The sequence below is a fragment of the Astatotilapia calliptera genome, chromosome 14 (genome assembly GCF_900246225.1).
Source record: "Astatotilapia calliptera chromosome 14, fAstCal1.2, whole genome shotgun sequence".
Classification (NCBI taxonomy): Eukaryota; Metazoa; Chordata; class Actinopteri; order Cichliformes; family Cichlidae; genus Astatotilapia; species Astatotilapia calliptera.
This window is the reverse complement of record NC_039315.1, coordinates 17,517,159-17,541,441: the sequence shown is the minus strand read 5'-3', so window position 1 is coordinate 17,541,441 and position 24,283 is coordinate 17,517,159. Positions and strand designations below refer to the sequence as shown.

The 24,283-nt window shown below is 39.5% G+C and overlaps 1 protein-coding gene across 9 annotated transcripts in view; it reads left to right on the top strand.

Moving 5' to 3' along the window:
- dock10 (dedicator of cytokinesis 10) overlaps positions 1-24,283 on the top strand; it is a 65,561-nt gene that overhangs the window by 14,301 nt on the left and 26,977 nt on the right. For 3 of the 9 annotated variants that reach the window (XM_026191307.1, XM_026191311.1, XM_026191305.1), the window contains exons 1-4: positions 5,265-6,567; positions 18,185-18,304; positions 22,019-22,108; positions 22,860-22,942. In XM_026191307.1, the coding sequence (XP_026047092.1) occupies positions 6,409-6,567; positions 18,185-18,304; positions 22,019-22,108; positions 22,860-22,942 (452 nt within the window). In that variant the 5' untranslated portion in view covers positions 5,265-6,408. Of the gene's footprint in view, positions 1-5,249; positions 6,568-12,291; positions 13,198-18,184; positions 18,305-22,018; positions 22,109-22,859; positions 22,943-24,283 lie in introns of those variants that run through there. The other 6 variants (XM_026191312.1, XM_026191306.1, XM_026191314.1 and 3 more) reach the window with 5 other exon arrangements.

Genomic DNA, 24,283 nt, shown 5'->3' with positions numbered 1-24,283 from the left:
GGGAAGGGGGGAAGGAGAGAACAGCGGGGAGACGTGGAGAGAGATGCCACGTGGGAGATTGAATTAATGAGACACAAGCTGTGTGACAGTATAGCTGTGTGTCTGACTGCCGCTCCGCCTGCATGACTTCCTAATTATATGTCTCTTATTCGTCTTATGATGCATGTTTCCAAATGTGGGAATGAGTGCATGCATGTGAGCATGAAGCAGGGTGGAGGACAGGTGTATGCTGGTTTGACCTTCTAGTTTTATTACCATTAGCTCCAATAAGTGCCAGCTAAAACAAACAGATTTACAGAGTAGATAAGGAGACAATAAGATGCTAAAAGTATCGCAAGTGAAGCTTTAAGGGAGACTTATTTCGCACAGCTAACACAAGTGTCGATACTAACATGAAGAACTAATTACAAGAAGAGGAATATCAGCATCTGGTGGTTTAATAACTTGATGGTAGTTTTTTTTTTGTGAGTGACATCTTGTTATATTTCATATAACTCTATAAACAATGCAATAAACAGAAAGTATATTTTAAAAGTTCAATCTTTGCAGGCAGCTTTAAGCTTTCCCTTTCACTTAATAATGTTATACATAATTACACCCCTGATGAGTTCTTATCTCTAATTTCACACTGTCAGGTTCTGTTTCTTTTATTATTCACTGTTGTAAAGGTGATGGTCTGTTCAAATGCCGCACCTATATATGCAGATGTCTACATGTATACTATGCAAAGGGTTGAAGCGTTCTTCCCAGGGTAAGATAATTGGCTACTAAGAAAATAGTTGTCATTTTTAACAATGCAGCTCATTTTCTGGCAGCTGCTCCTCACTGGCCGTCTCTCTTTCATATTCTCCATCTCATCTGCTCTTTTGTCCCCTCCCCCAAACATCCCTCCTGCCTCAGGAGTTTAGTTCTCAGTTTAAGACATTTTAATAGCTTCCTTTTCTAAACAAACCAGCTGCCAGAGGACCAGATAGTTGCTCTGGCACAGAGCGCCTCCTGGAGGTCATTTCTTATAGACTAGGGCAACCAACAGCAGCACGGGGGTGTGGGGACAGGCATTTCCTCGTCAGCCACACAGGCTGCTGTATTGAGTCATCAGCACTAGATGGCATTGGCAGTGTGTTGTAGCTCTGAAGTCAGTGCTTCCTGTAACCTCACCCAGCTCAGTGCAGAGGCAGACAGAATCTGTGAAAGAGTCCGCAGTATCTTCCTCTTTGATCAATAATTCTGCACAGGCACATTCACAAATGAGAGCTGTGATGCAGTTTTGCAGTTTTGCAGTAGGGCACTATGTTCATCACATGAATCGCTTTACCCTGTAGATTGCACAGGGCGAGGTGGCGGAAAGGAAATCGACATCATTGAGATGGTCTTACAGCTTTGTTAAGAATGCATTCTTTTCAGGTATTGTTTGGCCACAGCTGCTGCAAACTGGGGATAAACTGTACATTTCTGCAGGCGCCTAAAACACTGTTGAAAAAAGTTGAAAAAAAATTTCTCACTTTAGATCTCGTGTGTCTTCCTGTTTGTGTTGTGATGGTGTGCTGCGGTGACACACTCGAGCTCTGAGGTTTTACTGAGAACAGAACATCAGGATGAAAAGCACTATCACAAGTGATATCATGTGATTAGTGTTAGTAAAAGTACTACACAGCGACACCTGAAACTGCAAACATTTTCTTTGCTTTATCTCCCCTTAGCACCTCTCTGCTGCAAGCTCCTTTTCACGAACTACCACAAGTCACCTGAACAAATGTTGCAGAAACATATGTGTGCAGAAAAAAAGGCTCCTTAAATTATCCCCCTAACAAACTCCTAAGAAAGTCATCCCATCGTATTTATCTCGGGGCTTGGAGCCTTAAGAATTCCTCTCCTGACTCTATCCTACTTCAGCTACTCACGTCTTTGAATGTCACAAGTGAAACCCTGCACATGTGCTTGCTGTGTGAGACGACGAGGGTAGTTTAAGCAACAATGAGGTTGACCCTGTGTTGCTGTAGTTGCACTATGAGTGCCAGTGGCAAAGCTATAGTCTGTTGAGAGCCAAGTGCCTTTGATTGACAGCATTCTTCCTGTTGTGGTATCCATGGGAACAGGTTAGTGTTTTCCCAACTAAACTCTTTAGAGTTCTGCACCACATCAAACACGGCTGCTATGAGTCAGCCTCCAGCTCTACAGGGAACCTAACTATAGCAGAGCTAACTGCTTACAAGGCAGTGTGCAGGAGTTTTAATGGACTGTGGTTTCCTACTTGGCCTAGTTGGCTGAGGTATTTGAAGTCTGTAAAATGGCTTATGTTTGTCTTTTGCTAAAATAGTTTACCTCTGTGTGTTTGCAGCATGCACACTGTCATTAAACCTCCTGCAAAACTGTTGCTTTGTCACTTCTAGTGTTGTTTAGCAGAGTAACAAATCTGCAGTGGGGTTATAGAGACTGAGGCTCTACAGCTGGAAAACATTAACTCCACAGAAAAATGGCAGCACACTGCCCTGCACACCCCAGTGATGTCATCTATTATAAAAGTTCAAACTTGCACAAAACATAACCCCAGTCACATATAAGCCTACAAAAGCATATGTAAGCACACATACAGTCAGACATACTTAAAGACATATCGCAAAGATAAAAATGGACGGGCACCATTTCTGATTGAGCAGGTTAGTAAGCCAGAATATTCCAATAACAATTGTTATAAAAGGTTAAAAGTTTTTACTTGGAAATCCCCAAAAATTACTGGCTACTGATTAGCTTATGTGTGCTCCAAATAGTGTCTGTATAACTTCTGTTATTTCTCCTAAAGCTGCCGTCTAAAATAGAATTTAATTTCCAAGTTAAATCATCTTTCCTTCTCCTTTAAGACAGAAAGTGAAGTGAAACACCGATAAAGCATGACTCTGTTCAGATGTGCAAGATTAAATAATAAAAGACATCATAGTCTCAAACCAACACGCTTCATTTCTCCTAGTGTTACATGCTTCTTAAAGCATAGGTTTTGTCAAATCGTGGGAAATAAATATTACAAAAATGTTTTTAAACATTTTGATATTTTTAATCACCTTGTTATCCAAAGAAATTTCACTAAATATAACATGTCATTATTTAAAAATATCAAAAACATCTACCTAGACTCTTTAGAGGATAGTTCTGAAGTACTTGTTAATGTAGGCATGCAATTGCTCCTTTTAGTAGAACTGTACTTACAGAAGTGTAATATTTGGAAACAGTTTGAAAGTGTGTGGAAGGAGTAAATGAGAGTACAAGATCAAGATAGCTGTGTAACACGGAGACTTTTCTGTCAACTAGAGGGCATGGCTGTGTGGGCATATTTTCATGACAGGACCATTGTGGAGGCTTGGCATACAAACAAAGCCCATCTCTGTGGTTCTGTGTGTAATAGCTGCGCTGCTATAAGGCATGTTCCTCTGAATATCCTTCAGTGAGAGGCAGGGGACTTGGAAGCAGAGAGGCGGCGGTGGTGGGTGCGGTTAATGTTTCTCTCCACATAGTACATTGTACTGGTCATATGCACTGTCATCTCTTACTGAGTGGGGCATGTTAATATTTGTACACAGTGTGGGAGAGGAATTGCAATTGCATACGTGCAATAATTTGTGTTTTGTGGTGTCCGTTGTGTGTTATATTTAGCTATGTAAAGCATTATAATAATTAGCATTTATGTGGGTGGGGGGGTGTGATTTTTCTGCCACTCTGACACGGTCATTAATGACCTTAATCATGACTTAACAACATCACCATGGTTACCGCCTACACTCTGCAGGGAACTAGGAGTGTGCAAACGCCTGAACCTGTAGATTATGTGTCTCCTGGTTATAATTCTCCTGATGGGCTTATACATACACACACCCAATTATTATATAGTAAAGATAGAATGTGTAAAATAATGTCCCATGTTGCTATTCTTCCTATTGCAGTGCTTGAAATATGCAACATTTTGAGCTGATTAGTTATATTGTAGTGGAATATTCTAGCCATCCATCCATTTGTCCAATTCAGGGTCATAGGGAGGGCTAGAACCTGTTCAGAGAGTATACTCTGGTCTCCACTCTGTTGCAGGGCTAATAAAGAAAGACAGGAAATCGAATTACAATGCCTAATTAATGTACGCAACCCCATACCTGTTTTTGGACTGTGGGAGGAAGCCAAAGCACAGAGAGAAAACCCACGCAGAAAGATGGAGAACATGCAAGGGCCTCAGCAGACCGTGGATTCAAACTCGGCAACTTTCTTGCATTGAGGCAAGATAGCTGTGTAACATGGAGACTTTGCTAACCACTAATCCACTGTGCCGCCCATCATGGAAAATTACTTTTTCAAATCTGCCTTCTCTCCTAATGAGCACTAACTATTTGCTATTATGATTTATTTAGTGCTTTGTATTTAGAAGTGAATAGAAGGTGCTTTAGGCTGACTGTATAGTCTAAAAAGTGAATACTGTAGGTGTATTCAAGGGCAACTCTTCTGTCTATAAAAACAAGTCTGGTTTTATAGAAATCTATGAGAAAACGACCCTGCTGTTCATTTGCTTACTGACCCCTGTAAACACATTCCTAATGAGATAATGGTCTCAAACATTAGTTCAGGGTCTAAGAGAAAATGGATGGTTAATTGTCAATCCATCCATTTTCTCAGCCACTTACCAATTTCTGTGGGCGGAAGGTGACATCCTGGAGACTTTATGCATGACAATTAATTTCACGCATGAATATTAATTGTGTAACTTGTAGTCCCAGTCGCCATAAACTAGACAGTGATGGAGGTCATGCTTTAGGTTGTATTTTTGGTGATTGACATATCACTTTCTTATGAACATGCGGTTTTCTCAGTGTCTCAGAAAGATCCAGCGAGTCTCATGATGTCGTTCTTCTAAAACTAAATAGGGCGACGATCATAAAGATAAGATTTTGCAAACGATTGGGTGATATCACAGTAGATATGTTTCTCATCTGCTAAAACAGTGCTGTTCCTTATTTTTTTTGTTTTTTGTTTGATTGATTCTTGTCTATCTCAGCCTCTCAGCTAGTAGTACTTTGACCCAGCTCAGCTCCATTTTTCCTTAGTAAAATATGTATGTAACTTTTATAGTGATAATAACTGACAGTAAACCAAACACAAAAGCTGCAAAACTCCTCTTCAACAACCTTTGCCTGACAATAGTTACAGGCATAGTTTCCTAAAATCTATATTTTGGTCTGCTTCTGGTTCAGCAAGTTCAACTGGCAAGAAAAACAAAGAAGATTTTATAATAAGAAGAATTTCAAATTGCTGTAAAACATATGAAAACCATTTTGTTCTGTGAATACACATTTTTTGTTTCTTTCAGTTAAGCCAAACACTGTGAAAGTGGAACATGAACAATAAAGCAAGACCAGATGTTTTGGCGACATGAAAAAAAATGGCAAAAGTGATCGTCACTGGCACTCAGAGACAGCTAAAAGTAATTTAATAGATTTTTTTATGTGGAATACTTCGCTTGGTGTCCCAATACCTACCTATGTGCTAAAGTTAATGGAAGTTCTCATCTGTTCTCTGCAGCCCTCTGCAGACTTTGCCCGTAAAGCCACCCACTTCCCACTTTCCATCCACTTTTCATTCAATAGCCTCTCTCACAACTCCACAACTCTCTCCACTGAGCCTCACTCTCTGCCAGCCTCCAATTTGGAGCATTATGCAGGATGTACTGTAGAAAACAAATGCTTACACATCACAATCACTATGCTCTTTCTTTAAAAAAAGCAACAGTTTATTTTACCTAATCAACCAGAATGTAGGATAGCATATCTGTGGCTTAGCTCATAAACCGCAATAACACAAACTGAGCCAGTAGAGCTCTGACTTGAAAAGGACTGGTGTAATTGGGAGACAAATGGGGAAGGACATAGCAGCAGAATGAAAATCAGGAAAAAAAGATGTAGGTTTGTGTGTGCAGGAGTCTGTGTGTATTGCAGCTGGTTCTGGTCAGCTGACTCCTATTGCTGACTCTGATTTGTTCAATGAGCTCGGCTGGGCTGAACCATGCACAGCTGCAGTCGGTGTGTGTGTGTGTCTATTAGAAGAGGGAAAGAGAGAGGGAGAGACATGTAAAGCTGCCAGTGTGTTAGCTCAGCAGCATTAGGAGCAGGACACCGGAGCAGAGCAGTTCAGCGAAAACAAAACTGGCAAAGCAGGACTGGGAGAAGTGAAATTGGAGAGGAAAGCTGGGACGGGCACAGGGAGTTTAGGATGGAGCTTTACTTACTGCATTGGGCTTGAACCGAGTGCAGCAGCACTGGCTGGACCAGGGGCTGAACTGAGCTGTTCAGGGCAAACTGCTGTGCCTCAGTTCAGGTGACGCTCACACTGCCAGACGGAATCAGGACAGGCTGGACTTGGAGTCTCCAGCTTTGGATTATGGGTTGCTCGGCCAGTGTGGTACTGCTCCTGCGATCAGTGGGCGGGGCCGACTGCGGTCACATGTGTTCACGACAGGACCAGCTGTCACTGGATGCTGCCACGCCCACCTTAGAAGGTTATACCACTACCACCCCATCTCTGACCATCGTTGTAATGGTAACCAGCACAAGTGCACCTCAAGTTTCCATGCATGCACATGTGGGCAGTTTGTGGGAACTTCAGCATGTTCCTGTTGTGTAATTGTGTGCTTCATTACAGTAAATCTTTTTTACACATTTTCATATTTAATGAATACCTTAAGGTAAAATTCCTGTTTAAGTTTCTCTGTTTTGTAATATTACCTTCTGCATACTTTTGGACTTCTCCTGCCAAACTTTCCCTCTTTTTAATTGCCTTGGTTTTTTACACCCTTTGTCTCTCTTGCTGCTTTTGATATATGATCAATGACTGGGGCCTGGCTGTTTCCCCTCACAGCTGAGAGCCTAAAGGACGGAAATGGAAAGAGGAGACTAGAGAGGGGGTTGGTAAGGTCAGACATAAGGAATCTAGTTTCTGTGGGAAAAAATCTGCTTTCTCTGCGTATGGTGTACAGAGGAGATGATAAAAATAGCTATTTAAACAAAACCATTACTGAGATGTTGGGTGGGAGATGTTTGACTGAGTGAATCAATGACTGCATGAAAGAATCCATGACTGGATAAGAGAACTGCCGAATGAATGAAATAAAAAAATAACTTGTTTCTCCTTTCTGACTGTTTTCATTACGTGTCAGCCATCTGTTTGGTCTCGGCACCAGCTTGTCTTGGCCAGATTTTTTTTAATTCCCATTGTGATCCCAGTTTCTGTAAGCCCAGTGGAAAAAATGTTAGACATTTGGCAGAAATGGGATCTTTACAGTCCCCCTTTCTGTTTCTTCGTTTCCCCCGTTTCACTCCACTCCATAAACCCCGTCTCTTTTGGTGCCTGTTTTCTGGGCTCTGTAGTAAACGAGAGTCACAATAGTTTATTTTGCAAAATCATCTTAGTCAGCAGATCCCTGTGAGCAAAGGAGCATCAGCTGATCTATTCAGGCCAGGTTGTGCTTGAAACTAGTGCACTCGCTCTGCATTAACTAGTCTTTTTCACCAGCATGTTGTGTTTCCAGGTCACAGTGAGACATTCATCATTGCCAGCAGCTTTGCCAAAATCTTGCTGTAAAATGTGCAGCTGGAAGCCTAAATAAAAATACAATGCCACTTCCAAAAAAGCTGGGATGCTGTGCTAAATGTAAATAAAAACAGATTGCAGTGGTCTGCAAATCTCATACACCCATATTGTATTCACAATAGAACATATAAATCATATCAAATATTTAATCTAAGAAAATTTGATGGCAGCAACATATCTCACATCTCAACACAACACATCTCCAAAAAGCTGGGACAGGGCCCCTCTTCTTTTAACAACAGTCTGTAAACCTGCTGCCGGACATCTGGGAGAGGAATATCTTCCTTCTCTCGTCTGGTTTGGCTGCTCACTAGTCCTTAATAATGTGCAAATGTTTTTAATCAGTGAAAGGTTTGTACTGCAGGCAGAATCGGGACTCTTCTATTAAAAAAACCTTGCCTTTCTTACAGTTGACGTGATGCTTTTCTGCATCATGTCTATATATGGCTCCTTTAAAATACATTTGTGGGTGGCATGGTGAACCGTGTGTACAGATAGTGATTTCTGGAGGTGTTGCTGAGGCCATGCAGAGATTTTCTTTACAGGTGGCACTGTTTTTAATGCACTGAAGATCACGGGGCTCAAATACTGATTTTCATTCTTGTCCCTTGCGCACAGAGATTTCTCCAGAATCTCTGAATCTGTTGATGATACTATGTGCTGCAGATGATAAGATACTTATCATTTATCATTTTGATAAGTTTCAAAATGTCCCCTCCTATTAGTACCACTTACTTTTCCAGCGTTTAGTTGCCACTGAGATTTGTTGCTTCCATCAAATTCAGACCGAGTTGCTGTGAATAAAATATTGGTTTCTGAGATTTACAAATCATGCATTCTGTTTTGATTTACATTTTACATTTACATTTTGTTTTTAAATGTTGTGTGGGGTTGTAAAGCAATTGGCAATAGACACCCATACTTATCAAAAAGAAATAAGTCAACCGACTGTCACTTTTGAGCCCTTTCCGGGTCACTGAGGTCTCTGGAAAATGGCCAATGTTTGAAAATGTTTGTTCTGCTTCAGGTTTCTGCCAGTTAGCTTTATTACTTCATAAAATTTTACAAATCTACTTGTTTAAGCATCCATCAATGCACCTAAAAACAATAAAAAATAAAAACAAACAAATTGCTTCAGTCTTCATTCTGTTTTGGTTGTGACAAATGTGAAACTGAGGTTTATAGGCCACCGGTTTACACTGTGGTAGGGCCATTATTCTGAAGCGATTACATTGCACAATCAGTATTCACATTCACTTATTGTAGAAAATGTGATCTGGACCAATGTAAAACTGACTCTAAGGGTTATGAAAAGTTTGCCATTTTTTAATGCTGTTTTCAGTTTTTGACTGGCTCTTAAGCCATTTCTCAACATTTTTGGAAAAACTCCTTTGTGACCATGAAACCGATGTCATAAATTTGTTATAAATATGTCATAAATATCTAGAACAACCTCCATCCCTCCACCTCACCATCAAAGTATGACACGTTGTCTCCGCTGCCACACAAGTGGTGGTCAGACCGGGCTGCAAATTCTGCAGTTTCCCCATAGCCACTGTCAGTCCTCTTCATACTGAAGTCTCTAGTTTCTTTGAGTGACTTTCGATAATGTGTCAGGGATTAACAAAACAAATTGGAAAATATGTGTCCATTTGCTGTGAAACAAGAGCTGTTTGTGGTTTTCAAAATGGTCCTCACACAGCTGAATGGAGAAGCTTAAAAAAAGAGGATTTTAAAACATTTGATTTGCATTTTGCAGGAGGTGTGAAAGATGCTCATTGAACCACTAACTCCACACGCCAACTTGCCCCAAAAGAAGTAGAAATGTTGTTTTTCGTGAAATGAATGTCTTCTCTTAGAAGTGTCCCCATCAGTTCCACCGTGTCTCTTACCAGACCATGTATTGCTATAATGATGTAAAGCAGATGGCTTATGTCTGGGTTCTGTTCCTCTGTGCTGTCTCAGCAGCTGTCTCTGTCCCCCTCTTTCTCTTAATCCCTATCAGTCTCTCACACTATTTATCTTCTTCTAAACTCCCTCTCCCTCTCTGTTTTTGTCACACTTTCTCACATCTCTCCCTTTACAAGATAACATCCTCTTGAATCTGTCTAGCAATCTACAAATGACACAGACCAGCTTGTGTACATGGTGTGCAAAGTGGGGAAACCTAATTCATCTTCCTTTTTTTTCTTTTTCTTTTTTTTATTTAGCTATCTGGCTTAATAATATGTCATCTTATATTTATTTTCTTCTTTTCTCTTTTAACTAAATTAGACGTCTATGTTCATGGATATGCTTGATGAAAGCAATCGAGTCTAGTGATCTATTTGCATCCTCCATACAGCTGTAGTTTACCAACATCAGCACCCACTCTTCCTCACTCCTGCCAAGAGGAAAAGAAGAAACAGAGGGAGTGTGGGACTTACGGAAAGTTGTTAAAATCTATGTTGAATAGGTTGAGAACGAAGAAAGAAGCAAGCTGGGGAGAAACAGAGTGTAAAATAAAGTCATTTTCTGCTATTTGATGAGCTGCGGAAGCTATAGAGGAAGGAAGGGAGCTGGGGTAGAACAAGGGAGAGGAAAAGAGTGAAAGAAGGGGAGGATGAAACTGCTGCTTTTTAGTTGTGTCGGCATTGCCGACTGGAAGGAGTGCAGCACTAAGAGTGTAATCTGTGTTTCGAATACAAAACATCAAAGCCATGAAATTAAACATGCAACTGGATAATTTTTTAAAGATATCTTATAAATTGCATTGAAGACTGCAAAATAAATTACTTGCTCAAAGTAAAATAGAAGTCTTTGCATTTGAGACCTTTGCATTTCATACTTTTGTATGTGACCTGACTGGCATCCAGCTTGATTATGTGGGAAACTGTCTTTACACTTCACCTTAATACGTGCTAATCAAGCAAAATCAGCTACCCACACCTAGTCACTATCTAGATCTTGTGGCCATAGGTAAGGGTATGAAGGTAGATTTTATGCTTAGCTCTCTCCTTACTACAACAGACCGGTGCAGTGTCCACATCACTGCAGATGCCATGACAATCTCTGCTCTGATTTCCCCTCACTCATGAACAGCAGCCCAAGATACTTAAACTCTTCCACTTGAGGCAACAACTCATCCATGAGATGGGGTGAGCATTCCACCCTCTTCCAGCTGAGGACCATGGTCTCAGGCATGGAGGCGCTGACTCTCATCCCAGCTACTGCAAACTCAGTTGCATACCACCCTGCTGCAAACTGGAGGTCACTGCCTGATGAGGTCAGAAAAAGCACATCAAACAAGATGTGATCCTGAAGCCACCATAGTGTAGACAGTTCACCAATTGGCAACACCCAGATATCTAATTGGCTACCTCCCAATCCCAACTGGTCACGGCAGATGGCTGCCCCTCCCTGAGAGTGATTCTGACAGGGGTTTCTTCCTGTTAAAAGGAAGTTTTGCCTTGTCACTGTTGCCAGGTAGTTGCTTAAATGAGGTCATTTGATTGTTAGGGTTTCTCTCTATTATTTCAGGGTCTTTACCTCACAATATAAATTGCTTTGAGCAACTGTTGTTGTGATTTAGAGCTATATCAATAAAATGGAATTGAATTAGATAATTAATAATGCATACTGTGCAAGAGAAATTGCATTTTATAAGTGAAATGAAAGCTTTCAGGGAAATACAACTTGTGCCCAAGTTTTCAGAGATATCCCTGAGAAAGGACAGTTATGTGCAAAAGTCTTAAGCCCTCATTCAATTACATTCTGCTAGGAAGACAGGAGGCAGGTGCAAACATACCTGGAATGCAGCATATAAGACAACACAGCCTAAACTCTCCTAGGCAAGCTTTTGTGTAGTTTATTAAAATAGTCTTCAGGAATATTTCTTCAGCTTTCTCAAAAGTTTTTCTTTGGATGTTGGCTGATCCTACACTGATTCACACTGCTTGAGGGCTTTAGGGAGGCCAGTCCATGACTTATCGTTTTCCACCATGTGGTTTTCCTTCCAGGGATTTTATTGCATTGGCTTTTTTGTTTGGAATCATTGTCATGCTGAAAAGTTAAGGTGTTGCCAGACGCTTTCCAGATAGTAATGCATTGTGGATCAAAATCTGATGTTGCTTTTCTGCCTTCATATTTAAACATTTTAACAAGATCCCCAACAGCACTGTCTAAAATGCTGCCCCAAACTATGACATAGACTCAGCTGAGTTGTACAGATGGCTGCAGGCACTTACTGTGCTATACTGATGATGAGTTGAACAAAAAATAAATACATTTGGATTCAATGTGACTCACTGAAAATGAATGAAAAAAGCAGACAATGTCCAAAGAAAAAAATGTGAAAATGTGAAAACCTTCAGAAAGCCTGGAGAGTCTTTGCTCAAGACCACTTTAAAAATGACAAGACAAAACAAAGAAATGAGAGTTGGCTCAAGACTGTCGCACAATAGTGTTTAATTTGCAACGCTAATAGCACGTCCAATTTTAATTTACTATATTAAAACATGCAGAATTTGTAACAGTGGTGAATATAAACACTACATCTATTTTATTCATGGTCGTCTGCTCTTCGAGGACTTCCCAAATCACCTTCATGCATCCAGTTAAAATCCTGCAAAACCATAACGGTGAGATCCCGTGTAACACCTAAGCAGATACATATGTTTATGTATATCATCAAATTTGTTTCCTCTTTAAAGATCTCTGTTCTGCTATGAGGTTTGAACTGGGGAAGTCAGTGTGCGTGGGTGTGGACGTTAGCCTGTGTACGAGCAGACGGAGACGAATTGCTTCTGTGCATTCATGTATTAACTGTCATGCATTTCAGTGTGATTTTTTTTTAATGATTGCCTAAGTATGTTTCTATATCCTTACATATGTATGTGTGTATTGGTTTGCAGACAGTCTCATGTACGGATCCAGACAAGCTTTAGAACAGGAAGTTAATGGCTTGCATGCTTTTTTCCTATCTGCAAGTTTTTGTGTGAGCAGCTGTTGTATAACTGATAAAACCGGACAGAAGTAGATAAGATGGCGAGAGTTTGACTTTGATTATATGTGAGTGCATTATATTGTTTAATTGTTACAAAAAACAGAAAGAAGTTCCCCAGTTGCGTCTGTTTGTACAGTTACCAGCGTGGAGGTTAACCCAGTGGTTTTCATTGAGCTATTCCTTTACTTTATCTTTGCTGAGGTGTCTTCGACAATATCGAAAGTTTCATTGTGACGTTTAAAAACAGCTCAGCCCGGCTGATGGATATCTTAGTTGCTGGGGATTTTCTGACTCTGTGCATGTGCGTGCATGTGGTTGTGTGTGTGTGTCGGACATCAAACATCTACTTCCTCTACATCCACGTGTGCTGACACAAACTCATAAACCTACTGGGTGATACTTCCACTTCTAACAGAGCACATGCCCGCAATGTGTGTTTGTACAGTTCACATTTAGTCTAGTTTTTTGGGTTTTTTTGTTCGGTAGCGTAAACTTTGGACGTAATTCTGCTGGCAATGAGCTTCAGGAGCAAAATCACCTTCAGGAAGAAAATAAAGAGTAAAAGAGTGCGATCGGATTTCAACCGGCTGAGCATTGTATGTATTTGTTTCGCTCTGTCTCTGTGTTCTTGCCTTAGTGCCTTAGTGCCTCACATTGTTTATAAGGACTCTTACAAAATGTCAATAATTTCTGTTCAGTAACTTACAGTAGCATCAGTTGTGGTCTTAAGTGCAGTATTTAAATATTTTAATGTTGATTATAGATCACTGTCCTGTGTGTTTTCTTATTAGGTGCCTGTAATTCTGCAATATTTATGGTGTTTTTGATCATTTGTTTGCTTGAGCCAGGCTCTGACAGGAAAAGGCAGTGAGAAGAGAACATGTCGAATTTAAAGACGCGTGAATTCGATGAACTAACTGTACATTACAGTATCTGATAGATGTGATCGGTTATTGGGGGGAGGGGGGGGGGGGGGGGAGTCTTTTCCCTGAAACATTAGCTCTGATGTCACATGCGTCAAAATGGAGTAATAGATATGAAAATGTCAAGCTTAATCTACCGCCTACCTGTTGTGTTTCTTTTTCATTTATTTACTTGAATTGCATATTGATTAACTGCTGTTGAGGGATTTTTCTTTAAAAACAGTTATTAAGGTCAGTTTACTGAGTTGTTTTCAGGTATTAGAACTTAAGCTGGTTATTTTTTCCTATTTTTAGTTTGTCCGTTTTATGTTTTTTGAATTTGTTCACCCATAAATGTTACAAAACTTTGAGTTGTTTCCAATGAATTTTTTAATTCAATGACCCAAATGGCTCAAAATTCTTCTTCAACTAACACTTTCAGTGGCAAACATATTCCGTTTGTGGCTTACCAAGAGCAGGGAAGAAAAGGAAATTTTCATGTTTGAGAAGCTAACAGCTGTACCTTTGCATTTTTGCATTATAATTATTATTAAGAATGTTCTTTGACTATAGAGAAACAAGAAGAAACTGAAACTGAAAATCTAGATAATCAAAAGAACATTAGTTCAGGAAGGATACAAAGCAGCGTGATCTTTACTACTCTGCAAGAATGAATATTAAAACTATAAACTGTGGTGTAGTTAAAGAAGTAACAAGACAAATGAATGTCACAAGTCAAGGGATCACCTTTTGTAGAGTTACACTTTTGCCTTCTACATGTGCTTCATGTTGATAGTCTGCCAAGAAGCCTGTTCTAGCTGTGAAGGCACTGTAACTGTGCTGGTTGAAAGCCTCAGTCTGCATTATGCATGTGAATCAAACCAGAGATCATTACTTCCTCTGACTTTCTGACCACAGCCTCTCCTGCTCTCACTTTGCTGCTGTTGCTGCGCCGTTACTATTCTCTAAATGACAGAAGCAATTTACTCCATCATAAAACATGTGTAAATGTTATTAATGTGACTCAGTGAGCAGTTACATCATGCTTCAACATAGTTCTAAATATCTTTAAAGAAAGAGAAAGTTAGACAGTGGTCGACTGTTGGGCAGATGGTCTCGTATGGGGCGCTGTGATAATCTGTTAAGTTCTCGTTTATAAAAAAAATTCCAGCCGCTTATTTGCTGGCGTAGTTTATCTCTCTGAATAGTCTGGGGTTTTTTTGTTGTTGTGGTTGGTTTTGCTCTTTTTTTTTTATCCAAGTGTACTTGAAAATTAGCCTTCACATTTATTATGAATTGTTCTGTGGGGTGTGTCAACGTCTCACTTCACCAACACACTACTTCCTCTAAAACGCTTTTAGATCCTAATGATGTCATGGCACAACACAGGAAATGTCATGTACATAGCTATTTTTCTCTTTGTAGGCTGCTCGAAGTGTGTGTTTGTTATAACGATTTCCCTCTGACTGTTTGCGTCTGTATGTTCTGTATTTTGTAGGTTTCTATGTCTCTGTTGTTGACTCTGGCGATAGTAAAGTTTATACCGTGTAACATGTAGCTCATGAATGACACAACCTTGCTTCAATTTTGCCTCTTGTGACCCCATCAGCTAAAGTATGAAGTAGAACATTAAAACTATCTTTAATTTACGTTGATTCTTTGGTTCAGAAAAAATATACAGTGCAATGCAGAAGTCTTGAGCCCTTATTTCTTATTTTGATTCCAAGTAGTCAGACTTTCTTGTACTTTTTAAGGTGGTCTTGAGCAAAACCAGTGTTGCACCTACACATAACAGACAACTTAGCAAATTTTAAATAGTCTTTAGGCACTTTATGACTAGCAGCCTGTCACGAAAACACCTAATTTGTTTTCTTTAGTTGAATCTCTTAAAAATGCCACAAATGACAGATGTTGACAGGTATAAAATAGTATTTTTGCATCAACAAGGTGATTCCCAAAATTATAAGCCGAAGCCCTTACATATCTCGTCATGTTGTGCAGTGTGTCCTTAAAAAAATTAGGGGAAACTGGACAAGTGGAAAACAAAAGAAGTGCAGGCCTAAAAAACTATTTGCACTAGATGAACAGTATCTGAAAGTCACATCCTTTAGATCACAGGTGTCGAACTACAGGCCTTGAGGGCCGGTAACCTGCAGGTTTTAAATATGTCCTTGATCCACCACAGCTGATTTAAATGGCTAAATGACCTCCTCAACATGTCTTGAAGTTCTCCAGAGGCCTGGTAATGAACTAATCATTTGATTCAGGTGTGTTGACCTAGGGTGTTATCTAAAACCTGCAGGACACCGACCCTCGAGGCCTGGAGTTCAACACCTCTGTTTAGATAGAGGAAAAAAAAATCCAGAAAAGACGTGACAATGGACTTGAGAGATGTAACTGAGCCTTCAGTTGATCTATTTACTGTCACCAAGCCTCATCAGAAATGGTCTTAGTGGAAGGGTGGCTTTCAAGAAGCTATAGTTAAGGAAGGGAAACATGGAGAAAAGGGCGGAGGTATGCCGAATTACACAAGAACTGGGCTCAAAATCAGTGGTAAAAGGTCAGATTGAGTGATGAATCCACCATTGAATTTTTTGGTTCAACTTGTCGGCAGTTTGTAAGGAGGAGGTCAGAGAGGAGATGAGAGGTACAACAGTGAGTGTTTTGTCGGTCGTGGTTTGGGATTATGCAGGCAAAAAAGCACCATCAGCTATTGAGCAACCATGCAATACCATCTAGAAAGCATCTGATTGGTAACACCTTTGTTCGTCAGAGTGACAATAATCTTAAATAGCAAAAGAATAGTATACACAGTCTGCATGCCAAATATCCTTGGGCAAGATACTAACCCAAAGTTGCTCTCCGATGCATTCATCAGAATGTGAATGTGTATAAAGCTTTAATAGGAAAAAAAGCGCTTGCATGAATAGATGTGAATGGTTGAATGAGGCATGTTGTCGAAAGTGCTTTGAGTGCTCGGGTAGAGTAGAAAAGTGCTATGTAAGAACCAGTCCATTTACCAGTTATGATTGTGGAGGATGAAAAATTCAAAATGTCCTGGCCATGAAACCTATTTTAATCTTTTTAACCAAAAGAGCCTAATCTTTGAAAAGAGACAGACCTTCTATTCCTATTGTCTGTAAGTCAAGAGTTCATTAACTCTGAGCTCAGGTTCACGGGCTCAGGCCCTTTCTTGCGTTCTAACTACCTTCTTTGAATCCTTCCTGTCTTCTTTTTCTCGCTTTCTCATTCTTTGTGTTTGGTGTGACTAACACCTTTAAATGTTGAACTAAGTGTGATGCCTGAGTACATATGACAGGTCTCACAGGTTTGCATTGCATTTTTAGTGGACTCTGAAGAGCATGTGGACAACCTGCTGTAGTTACTCCCAACAAGAGGAGGACAAATTTTGATCCCAGGGATGAATATCTAGTATGTGAAGCTCCTGTATAAATATTAAGGTGACACCAAGCAGTACAAGGCTTCGAATGTACTGTGAAATATTATTTCCATCTGAATCTTTGACTTGATGGTACTGACTGATGAAGTTACTGTTAATTATGACAGATGCAGCTGGAATGCCCTCCTGACAGCCATCTTTTTCCCCAAAGAGAAGAGATTTGGAACATAATATTAAAGATGAAGCCAATATATAATAACCATGGTTATATTTTTACTTCATATTCAGTTCTACTACTTGTCAAAACTCTACCAGGTTGCTGTAGTACTTCTGAGTTAAAGTACTGATACAGTTTACTTTGAACCTTTGCTGATAATGTATTTATAGTTATACTTCAGTAGGGTTTTGAATGCCACTTTCTTACTTGTAATGGAGTTTTATCTTGGTTTGCTATTAATTTGACTTAATTCATCTGTCACTGCTGACAGAGGTAAAAGACTGTTTGAGATAGGCTCCCCTCCTTATCTACTTCGGTTTACTTTTGGCATTTACACAGTAATTCTGCATTTCACGTTCAAACAAAACATGTAGTTTGGCCATTCTTATATCAAGTACATCTAAACTTTTCCCAGCCTGTCTCTGGACTCTGAATATGTATAAAAGTCTGGTAACTGTAGTTAGAGGGAATTACTGTAAGCTAATTTCTTGTTGTTGCTCCAAGTAGGTTGCAAATATCATATATTAATAATATTATAATATAGTGAATGTTGTGATGCCTGCACACTGAGTCTTTTAAGCTCGCTCTTTAAGTGAGCTCCTTTCTGCCAATAGATGTCAGAGTTTTCTACCATAAGCTGAGCTCATAGCTCTTTCCAGTTATACAAAAATGATTGTCGAAAAGCTCGTGACTTGTCTATATTTTCAGTGCATCCAGCAAAACCTTAAGACTTTTCAGCCATTAATATCAATGCACGTTTACACATTTATTTATACTTTCACAAATCTGATTACACACACACACCTGAATATGCACACACAGATCTCAGTACACACTCACAGATCAGAAGACATACACACATATCTGAACACGTATACATGGATTTCAATATGCACTGCACACACACTGAAATACGCACGTGTGAAATAAGATACACACAAATGCTACAATAACACAATAACACCCTCATAGCCACCTTGGTGTGCTTTGTGGTATTTTATCTAACTGATATCTGACATTTAACCACAAGGAAATATTACTCATTTCTCTTTTTCCATTTGCAGCAGGAGAAGCCTAAAGTAATCGATCCTCTTGACTACGAGACCGTCATCTCTGAACTGGGGGATGAGTGTAAAGAAGACCCTCTCAGAGACCTGCTCCTATTTCCTGACAATGATTTCACAGTAAGTATGATTCACCGTTAAATGTGATTGAAGCAGACATGTCCATGAACCATGGTTTTCTCTGTCTAGTGTCGTGTTTTTGAGGCCAAGAGGCATTTCTACTAAATAACTAAGTAAATAATAATAATTCAAGGTTATCAATACTGAGTTACTGGTATGTCCAAAAAAGGGAGAAAAAAATGACAATGTTACCTCCTTTCTATGTAGTTTCCATGCAGCCTGATTGCATCATAATATGTCATGCATAACTGAAGTTTTGTGGACTTCAGTGAGCTGTTATTGTGATAAAATAAAAATGATGAAGTGGTTTAGATCTATCTATCTATCTATCTATCTATCTATCTATCTATCTATCTATCTATCTATCTATCTATCTATCTATCTATCTATCTATCTATCTATCTATCTATCTATCTATCTATCTATCTATCTATCTATCTATCTATCTATCTATCTATCTATCTATCTATCTATCTATCTATCTATCTATCTATCTATCTATCTATCTATCTATCTATCTATCTATCTATCTATCTATCTATCTATCTATCTATCTATCTATCTATCTATCTATCTATCTATCTATCTATCTATCTATCTATCTATCTATCTATCTATCTATCTATCTATCTATCTATCTATCTATCTATCTATCTATCTATCTATCTATCTATCTATCTATCTATCTATCTATCTATCTATCTATCTATCTATCTATGGTGCAACAATACACAAAATTCACGGTTCGGTTCGATACTTTGGTGTCACGGTTCGATATTTTTTTGATACCAAAAAATGTTCATGCCTTTTTAATTTGTCATTTATTAAAATTATAAATATATATTTTAACTCAAAAGTACAGTTTTTAAATTTAATATTGCTGAAACAAAGTAATAAAAAAATTAATCTATCTGATGGAGAAATCACTCATCTTTGGAAAAGAGAGTTTATTACAGAGAAATGTCTCTTTCCAAAATAAAAGCTATACTATACGCTTCTTCTGGGGTATATTCTAAGCAGCATATTAAACATATCAGGTCCCCATAAGGAGAATCATGTGCTAACGGCTGTTTAAATGACTCAGGTAAAGTTTGTAGCATGCGTGCTTGTTGTTTTTGTCTGCTTCCACTTGTCTTTGCACTAGGATGATGTCGGTGTAAAAATGCAGTCATATTCGTTGTGTTCCCACTAGTGCTGTCAGCGTTAACCTCGTTAAAATGACATTAACGCTATAACATGGCCAATCTCCGTTAATCTCTGTTACCGCTGATCGCCCCGTGCGTGGGACTGAATGGTGTCAACACGTTAAGGCACTAGTTCCCACCAATGTAATTGAGCATTGCGTGGCACATCCGACATACTGTTTTACTTTTGTCCATGACGTGCTTACCATCAGGGTCATGCTTCACATGAAAACCAAAATAGTTCCAAACGCCAGATCTGAATGAGGGTGGGGGAGGTTCAATTTCGGGTAGCATTGAGGCAGTTGCAACGAGCTTAACTTCTGTCTCGCTAGCTTGCGCTGCGCTCAGTGGATCTGCGCTCGACAGTGCAGCCTAGGTGGAGTAGTGGAACGCAGATCCACTGAGCTCTCAACACAGACAGCATCGTCAGAAGGAAAGTTGATAAAATAAATGAAAAATTTTGTATTGTTCAATACATATGCATACCGAACCGAAAGCACTGTATCGAACGGGTATCGTTGCACCCCTACTATCTATCTATACATTTATCTACAGCACCTTAGAAAACCACTTTTCATTTTACATATACATATATATATTCATATATATGTATATATACAATTACCAACCCCAGAAGCTAGCAGACATTTGCACCATTTTATATTTGTGCACAGTAACGATACTAAAGTGTCAAAGCTTTTAATTTGATAACAATTTACTGATGTTTAAAATGCAATATGTTCCACTTTCCATCTCAGCACAACACATTTACTCTCACTATTAGGGCATGTAGCTGTCTTTTCATTATAAAAAGTTATTTATTCTCTCTGGCTTCCTTTAGCTGTTTGTTCATTAGTACCTTCATTTATGTGCTAATGTGTTGCTTCAGATAGAGCCACTGCACATTAAAATGCTCTAATTAGCCGCTTGTGGTAAAGGGATTCATTTCCTTGTGGACGCTAGAGTTGTAGTTCTTAATGCATGACTCTGGTGCTTCTAAAATCTTTGTGGCTTAAAGAAAAAAGGAGTCTTCTTCGATTTTCTTTATCTATACAGCCGATAGTACATTTCGGTACTTGTGAGGGAAACTGGCTGGGTGGACAGTGAGTATTTGTCAGTGTCGAAAGAAAGGCAGTCCACTCAGCATATGGCTAGATGATTGGACAAAGGCAAAGTGCGTCTCCTTTCATGCAAAAACATTCAATGCTGATGTTTTTCATGGATCATAAAATGTACATTTTTATTAATGAAGCTGTTTGATTCTCATGTGAGATTATTAATTGTAAGCCCAAGCAGGGCTGATAAAGGGAATGCATATTAGATGATTTGACTTGAATTATTCATATTCATGGCAATAAAGCTGACCAGAAACAATTTCATTACTACATTAACAGACCAGCTTTTTGCTTAGTCTTATCTAAGCTATAAATTGCTATAAGGAGTCCTGATAGGTCTGAGAGTCTGCCACCATGGGGCTATACTTGTGCTCCACAGTGGTGCTTCAAGCTAAATGGTAGCATCAGCAGGCTGATGTGCTCATAGTGGGAAATGCTTGTGTTGTGTTTACCTACAGCATCGTATATGCTGAATGGCAGCATGTTGGAGGCAAAAAGAGTAAGTGTATTGTGACGCTATTGAACCAGCATTAGTGTTTACCCACTACAGGAATACACACCATTCACACCATACAAGTACTTGTGATAGAGTGCTTTCTAACATGGCAGAGCAAATCTGAAAAGTGTTAAATCTGAGAATCATATGAGATGGATGGTTCTTCTTTTTGCTCTGCCTGAGATGAGACAACAGTACTTTAAACCCTCGTTGCTGTTTTATTAAACTGTGTTTACCTTACAACAGGAGTCACTTTAAGGTCACAACAGGTCACAACAGGAGTCACCTTAAGGTGGCACTATAAAAATGAAATTGGCTTGATTTGAATTCAGTTGAATTCAACATAAGTCCGATTCATTTTAGCAGCATTCCTCTTTTGTCTTGCCTCTCTTCCCTCACCCTGAGCCGGTTGCGGCATTTGGCTGCTCTACTCCGAGTCCAGTTCTGCCAGAAGTTTCTTCCTGTTAAAAAAGAGTTTTTCCTTCCTTCTCTCACTAAGTGCTTGCTCATTGGGGCCTTTCACTGTATTATTGTAGGGTCTTTAACTTACAATATAAAGCGCCTTGAGATGACTGTTGTCCTGATTTGGCGCTATATCAATAAAATTAAATTTAAGTGATTTTTTTAATCACACACAACCTGAACAGCATAATTGAATAATCAGTGGAAAGATGAATGAATAATTTTCTAATATCAGTAACCTCTGTTTACCCATGGAAGTTAGGTTCAGCAGCAGTGATCAGTAAGCCGTCCCATTGCTTACACATTTACATAGAAGCTGACTGCTTTTCTTAGTCATGTTCTCTACATGAGGGATTTACTGTATAGAATAGTTTAAAATCATGCAGTAATTTTAAATACATTTTGAAGTAAGGTATCCCATCCACCACCTGTCATTATCTACCCTTTATTCTTTCAGGTATCCACAGTGCCTCAGGAGAGACGCACTGTCAAATCAACTGTTCCCGAGGGGGCAGAACTCCACGCTGAATGTCTGCTGGTCAGACAGGTAAGTTGTACGTCTAAGTGTACCAGACGCAGTTATAGACCCTGTGGTTTTAAGTGATGTCTTTCAGGTTCATGGTGGTTAGGTCTTTCATTTCAGACTGACCTTAAAGTAGGCCATCCTGATATCAGCAGAGCGGTTTCACCACGACTTTAAAATAAAGCAGATGTGTGTGTAGATATCAGTGCTTGTTTCAGATCCTCTAGCCATGATCTCAAGCGCTCAGTAGAGAAGTAGTGTCTCTGAAGACGGAAACTCCCCAGACAGTACACTTACACCTCACTGAAGACTAGCATGTGCAATTGACTCTTTGTGTGTGTGTGCGTGTATACAGCTAAAAATTGTATCGCTTAAGTTGTCTGTTATATTTATAATTTGTTAATTTGTGACATGTTCAAGGTCTTTTTTAAAAAGGGGAGTAAGGAGAAAAGTTACACGGTGTTCGACTTGCAGGCAGGATGTGAAAGTACCTCAGGCTCTGTCTGTGACTTTCACTGCACCGTACACTCCCTGGGAGAGTACCAGTTCAGCCAAACTGATTGAACTAGACATGTAAAGATATCTTTATATTCAAGATCCCCGGGGAAAGAGTCTTGATTTAGTTCCATTTATTATTTAAATCTAATGACATGTAGCGCTGTACGGCTTTCTTCATTGTCTGTAAATATTTCAGCTGCTCCAGGTCTGTGTTTCCCTGAAAGGCCATCATTTAGGAAATGTAATATTTAAACCTAATCTTCATCCTTTCCTCTAGGCCTGCAAGTATTACAACTCTGATCTAAATGTGGTCCATTTCAAGTATGACGACTACGCCGGAGACTACCGGCTGCTGCCAAGGTAAAACACTGTGGACAAACAGTGTTTGTGCGTTTTATTCTCATGTTTTAGCTCTGTTCAGAAAATGTTTAACATTTGAAAACGGAACATTTTGTTATATTAAATGGATGTTATTGTAAAACTATTGAAGTGTGAAGGCATCACATTGCCATACTAGTAGCATAAAAAAGTGCTAAATGTCTTTGATGGATGTACGTCTTCTACTTTGTTGTTAAAATTCTCTTATTAAATCTCCATACAGCAAAATTTTACTTTTGAACAGTTAGATTTTTCTGTGCATTGCTTTACAATAATACCAAGTAGAAATGTGTCTTCAGGTTTGCTTGACTTGACTAATGATGTGCTGAGTTTTTTCCTCATGAACACGCAGACCCATAAGTAGCTGCTAACACTGGCGATAACCACAATTTATTACCCGTAGTTGGCCATTAGGTCATTAGGAAGCACAAGAAGGTGGCCAGTGTTAAGTGAAGTGAAAGTTCGTGTTGAAGAGTGAGGGCGTTCAGCTTTAAGAAATACAAACTTTCAGACTTCCCTTTGTCGCTATTTTGAACGTCAATCATCCGGCCACATCCATTCAAGCAGTTAGTAATTTATTTAAATCAGGCTGTCAGTCTGTCAAACTGAGTTTTGTCAGTTCCAGTGAGACTTACCCAGAGCGGCCCTGCTGTTACTGCTCTCAGCCACAGGAATGTCCCTATGCTATCCCATGGGTTGCCACTGTATATTCTTTCACTCAGTTCACATGACCTCTGAACTGACATCCAGGATGAGCTGCCAAACAAGACGTGTCTTAAACACAAGTACAGTGTTGCAAAAAGAACATTCCACAAAGTTCATTTGTCCTGTCATTTTACAAGTGGCAAACATAACTATTATGTTGTTTGTTTACTGAGCGAACAACTTAACCAAACATTAACGGTACACACACAGATTGAAGATTGAAGTTGAAGTGAACTACAGGCTGAGAGCCAGAGTACAGTTATACAGCTACTGTATGTGTGCGGTTGTCACCGCTGGACCGATCTTCATTTGTGCTGGCCAGTATTAGCATTCCTGTTCCGGTGGGCAGCCCACAATTACCAGCATTTTTCTAAACATAGTCCATCACGAGAAATTGTCGGACAGCTTTTACGACTCTGTGACTTTTAGTAGAGGGCGGTTCCAAGAGCACGGATTGCAGCCTCGCTGTCTGCAGCTCACGGCGCACGCACAAAGGCATTTCGCCCTGTGGCTCGCACACAAAGATGGGCCATCCTTTAAAATCAGTGGAGCGGGACTGAGTAAGGGGACGGCCCATTGTTACCTCCTGACAGAAAACGATGGAACTGAGTCAGCCAC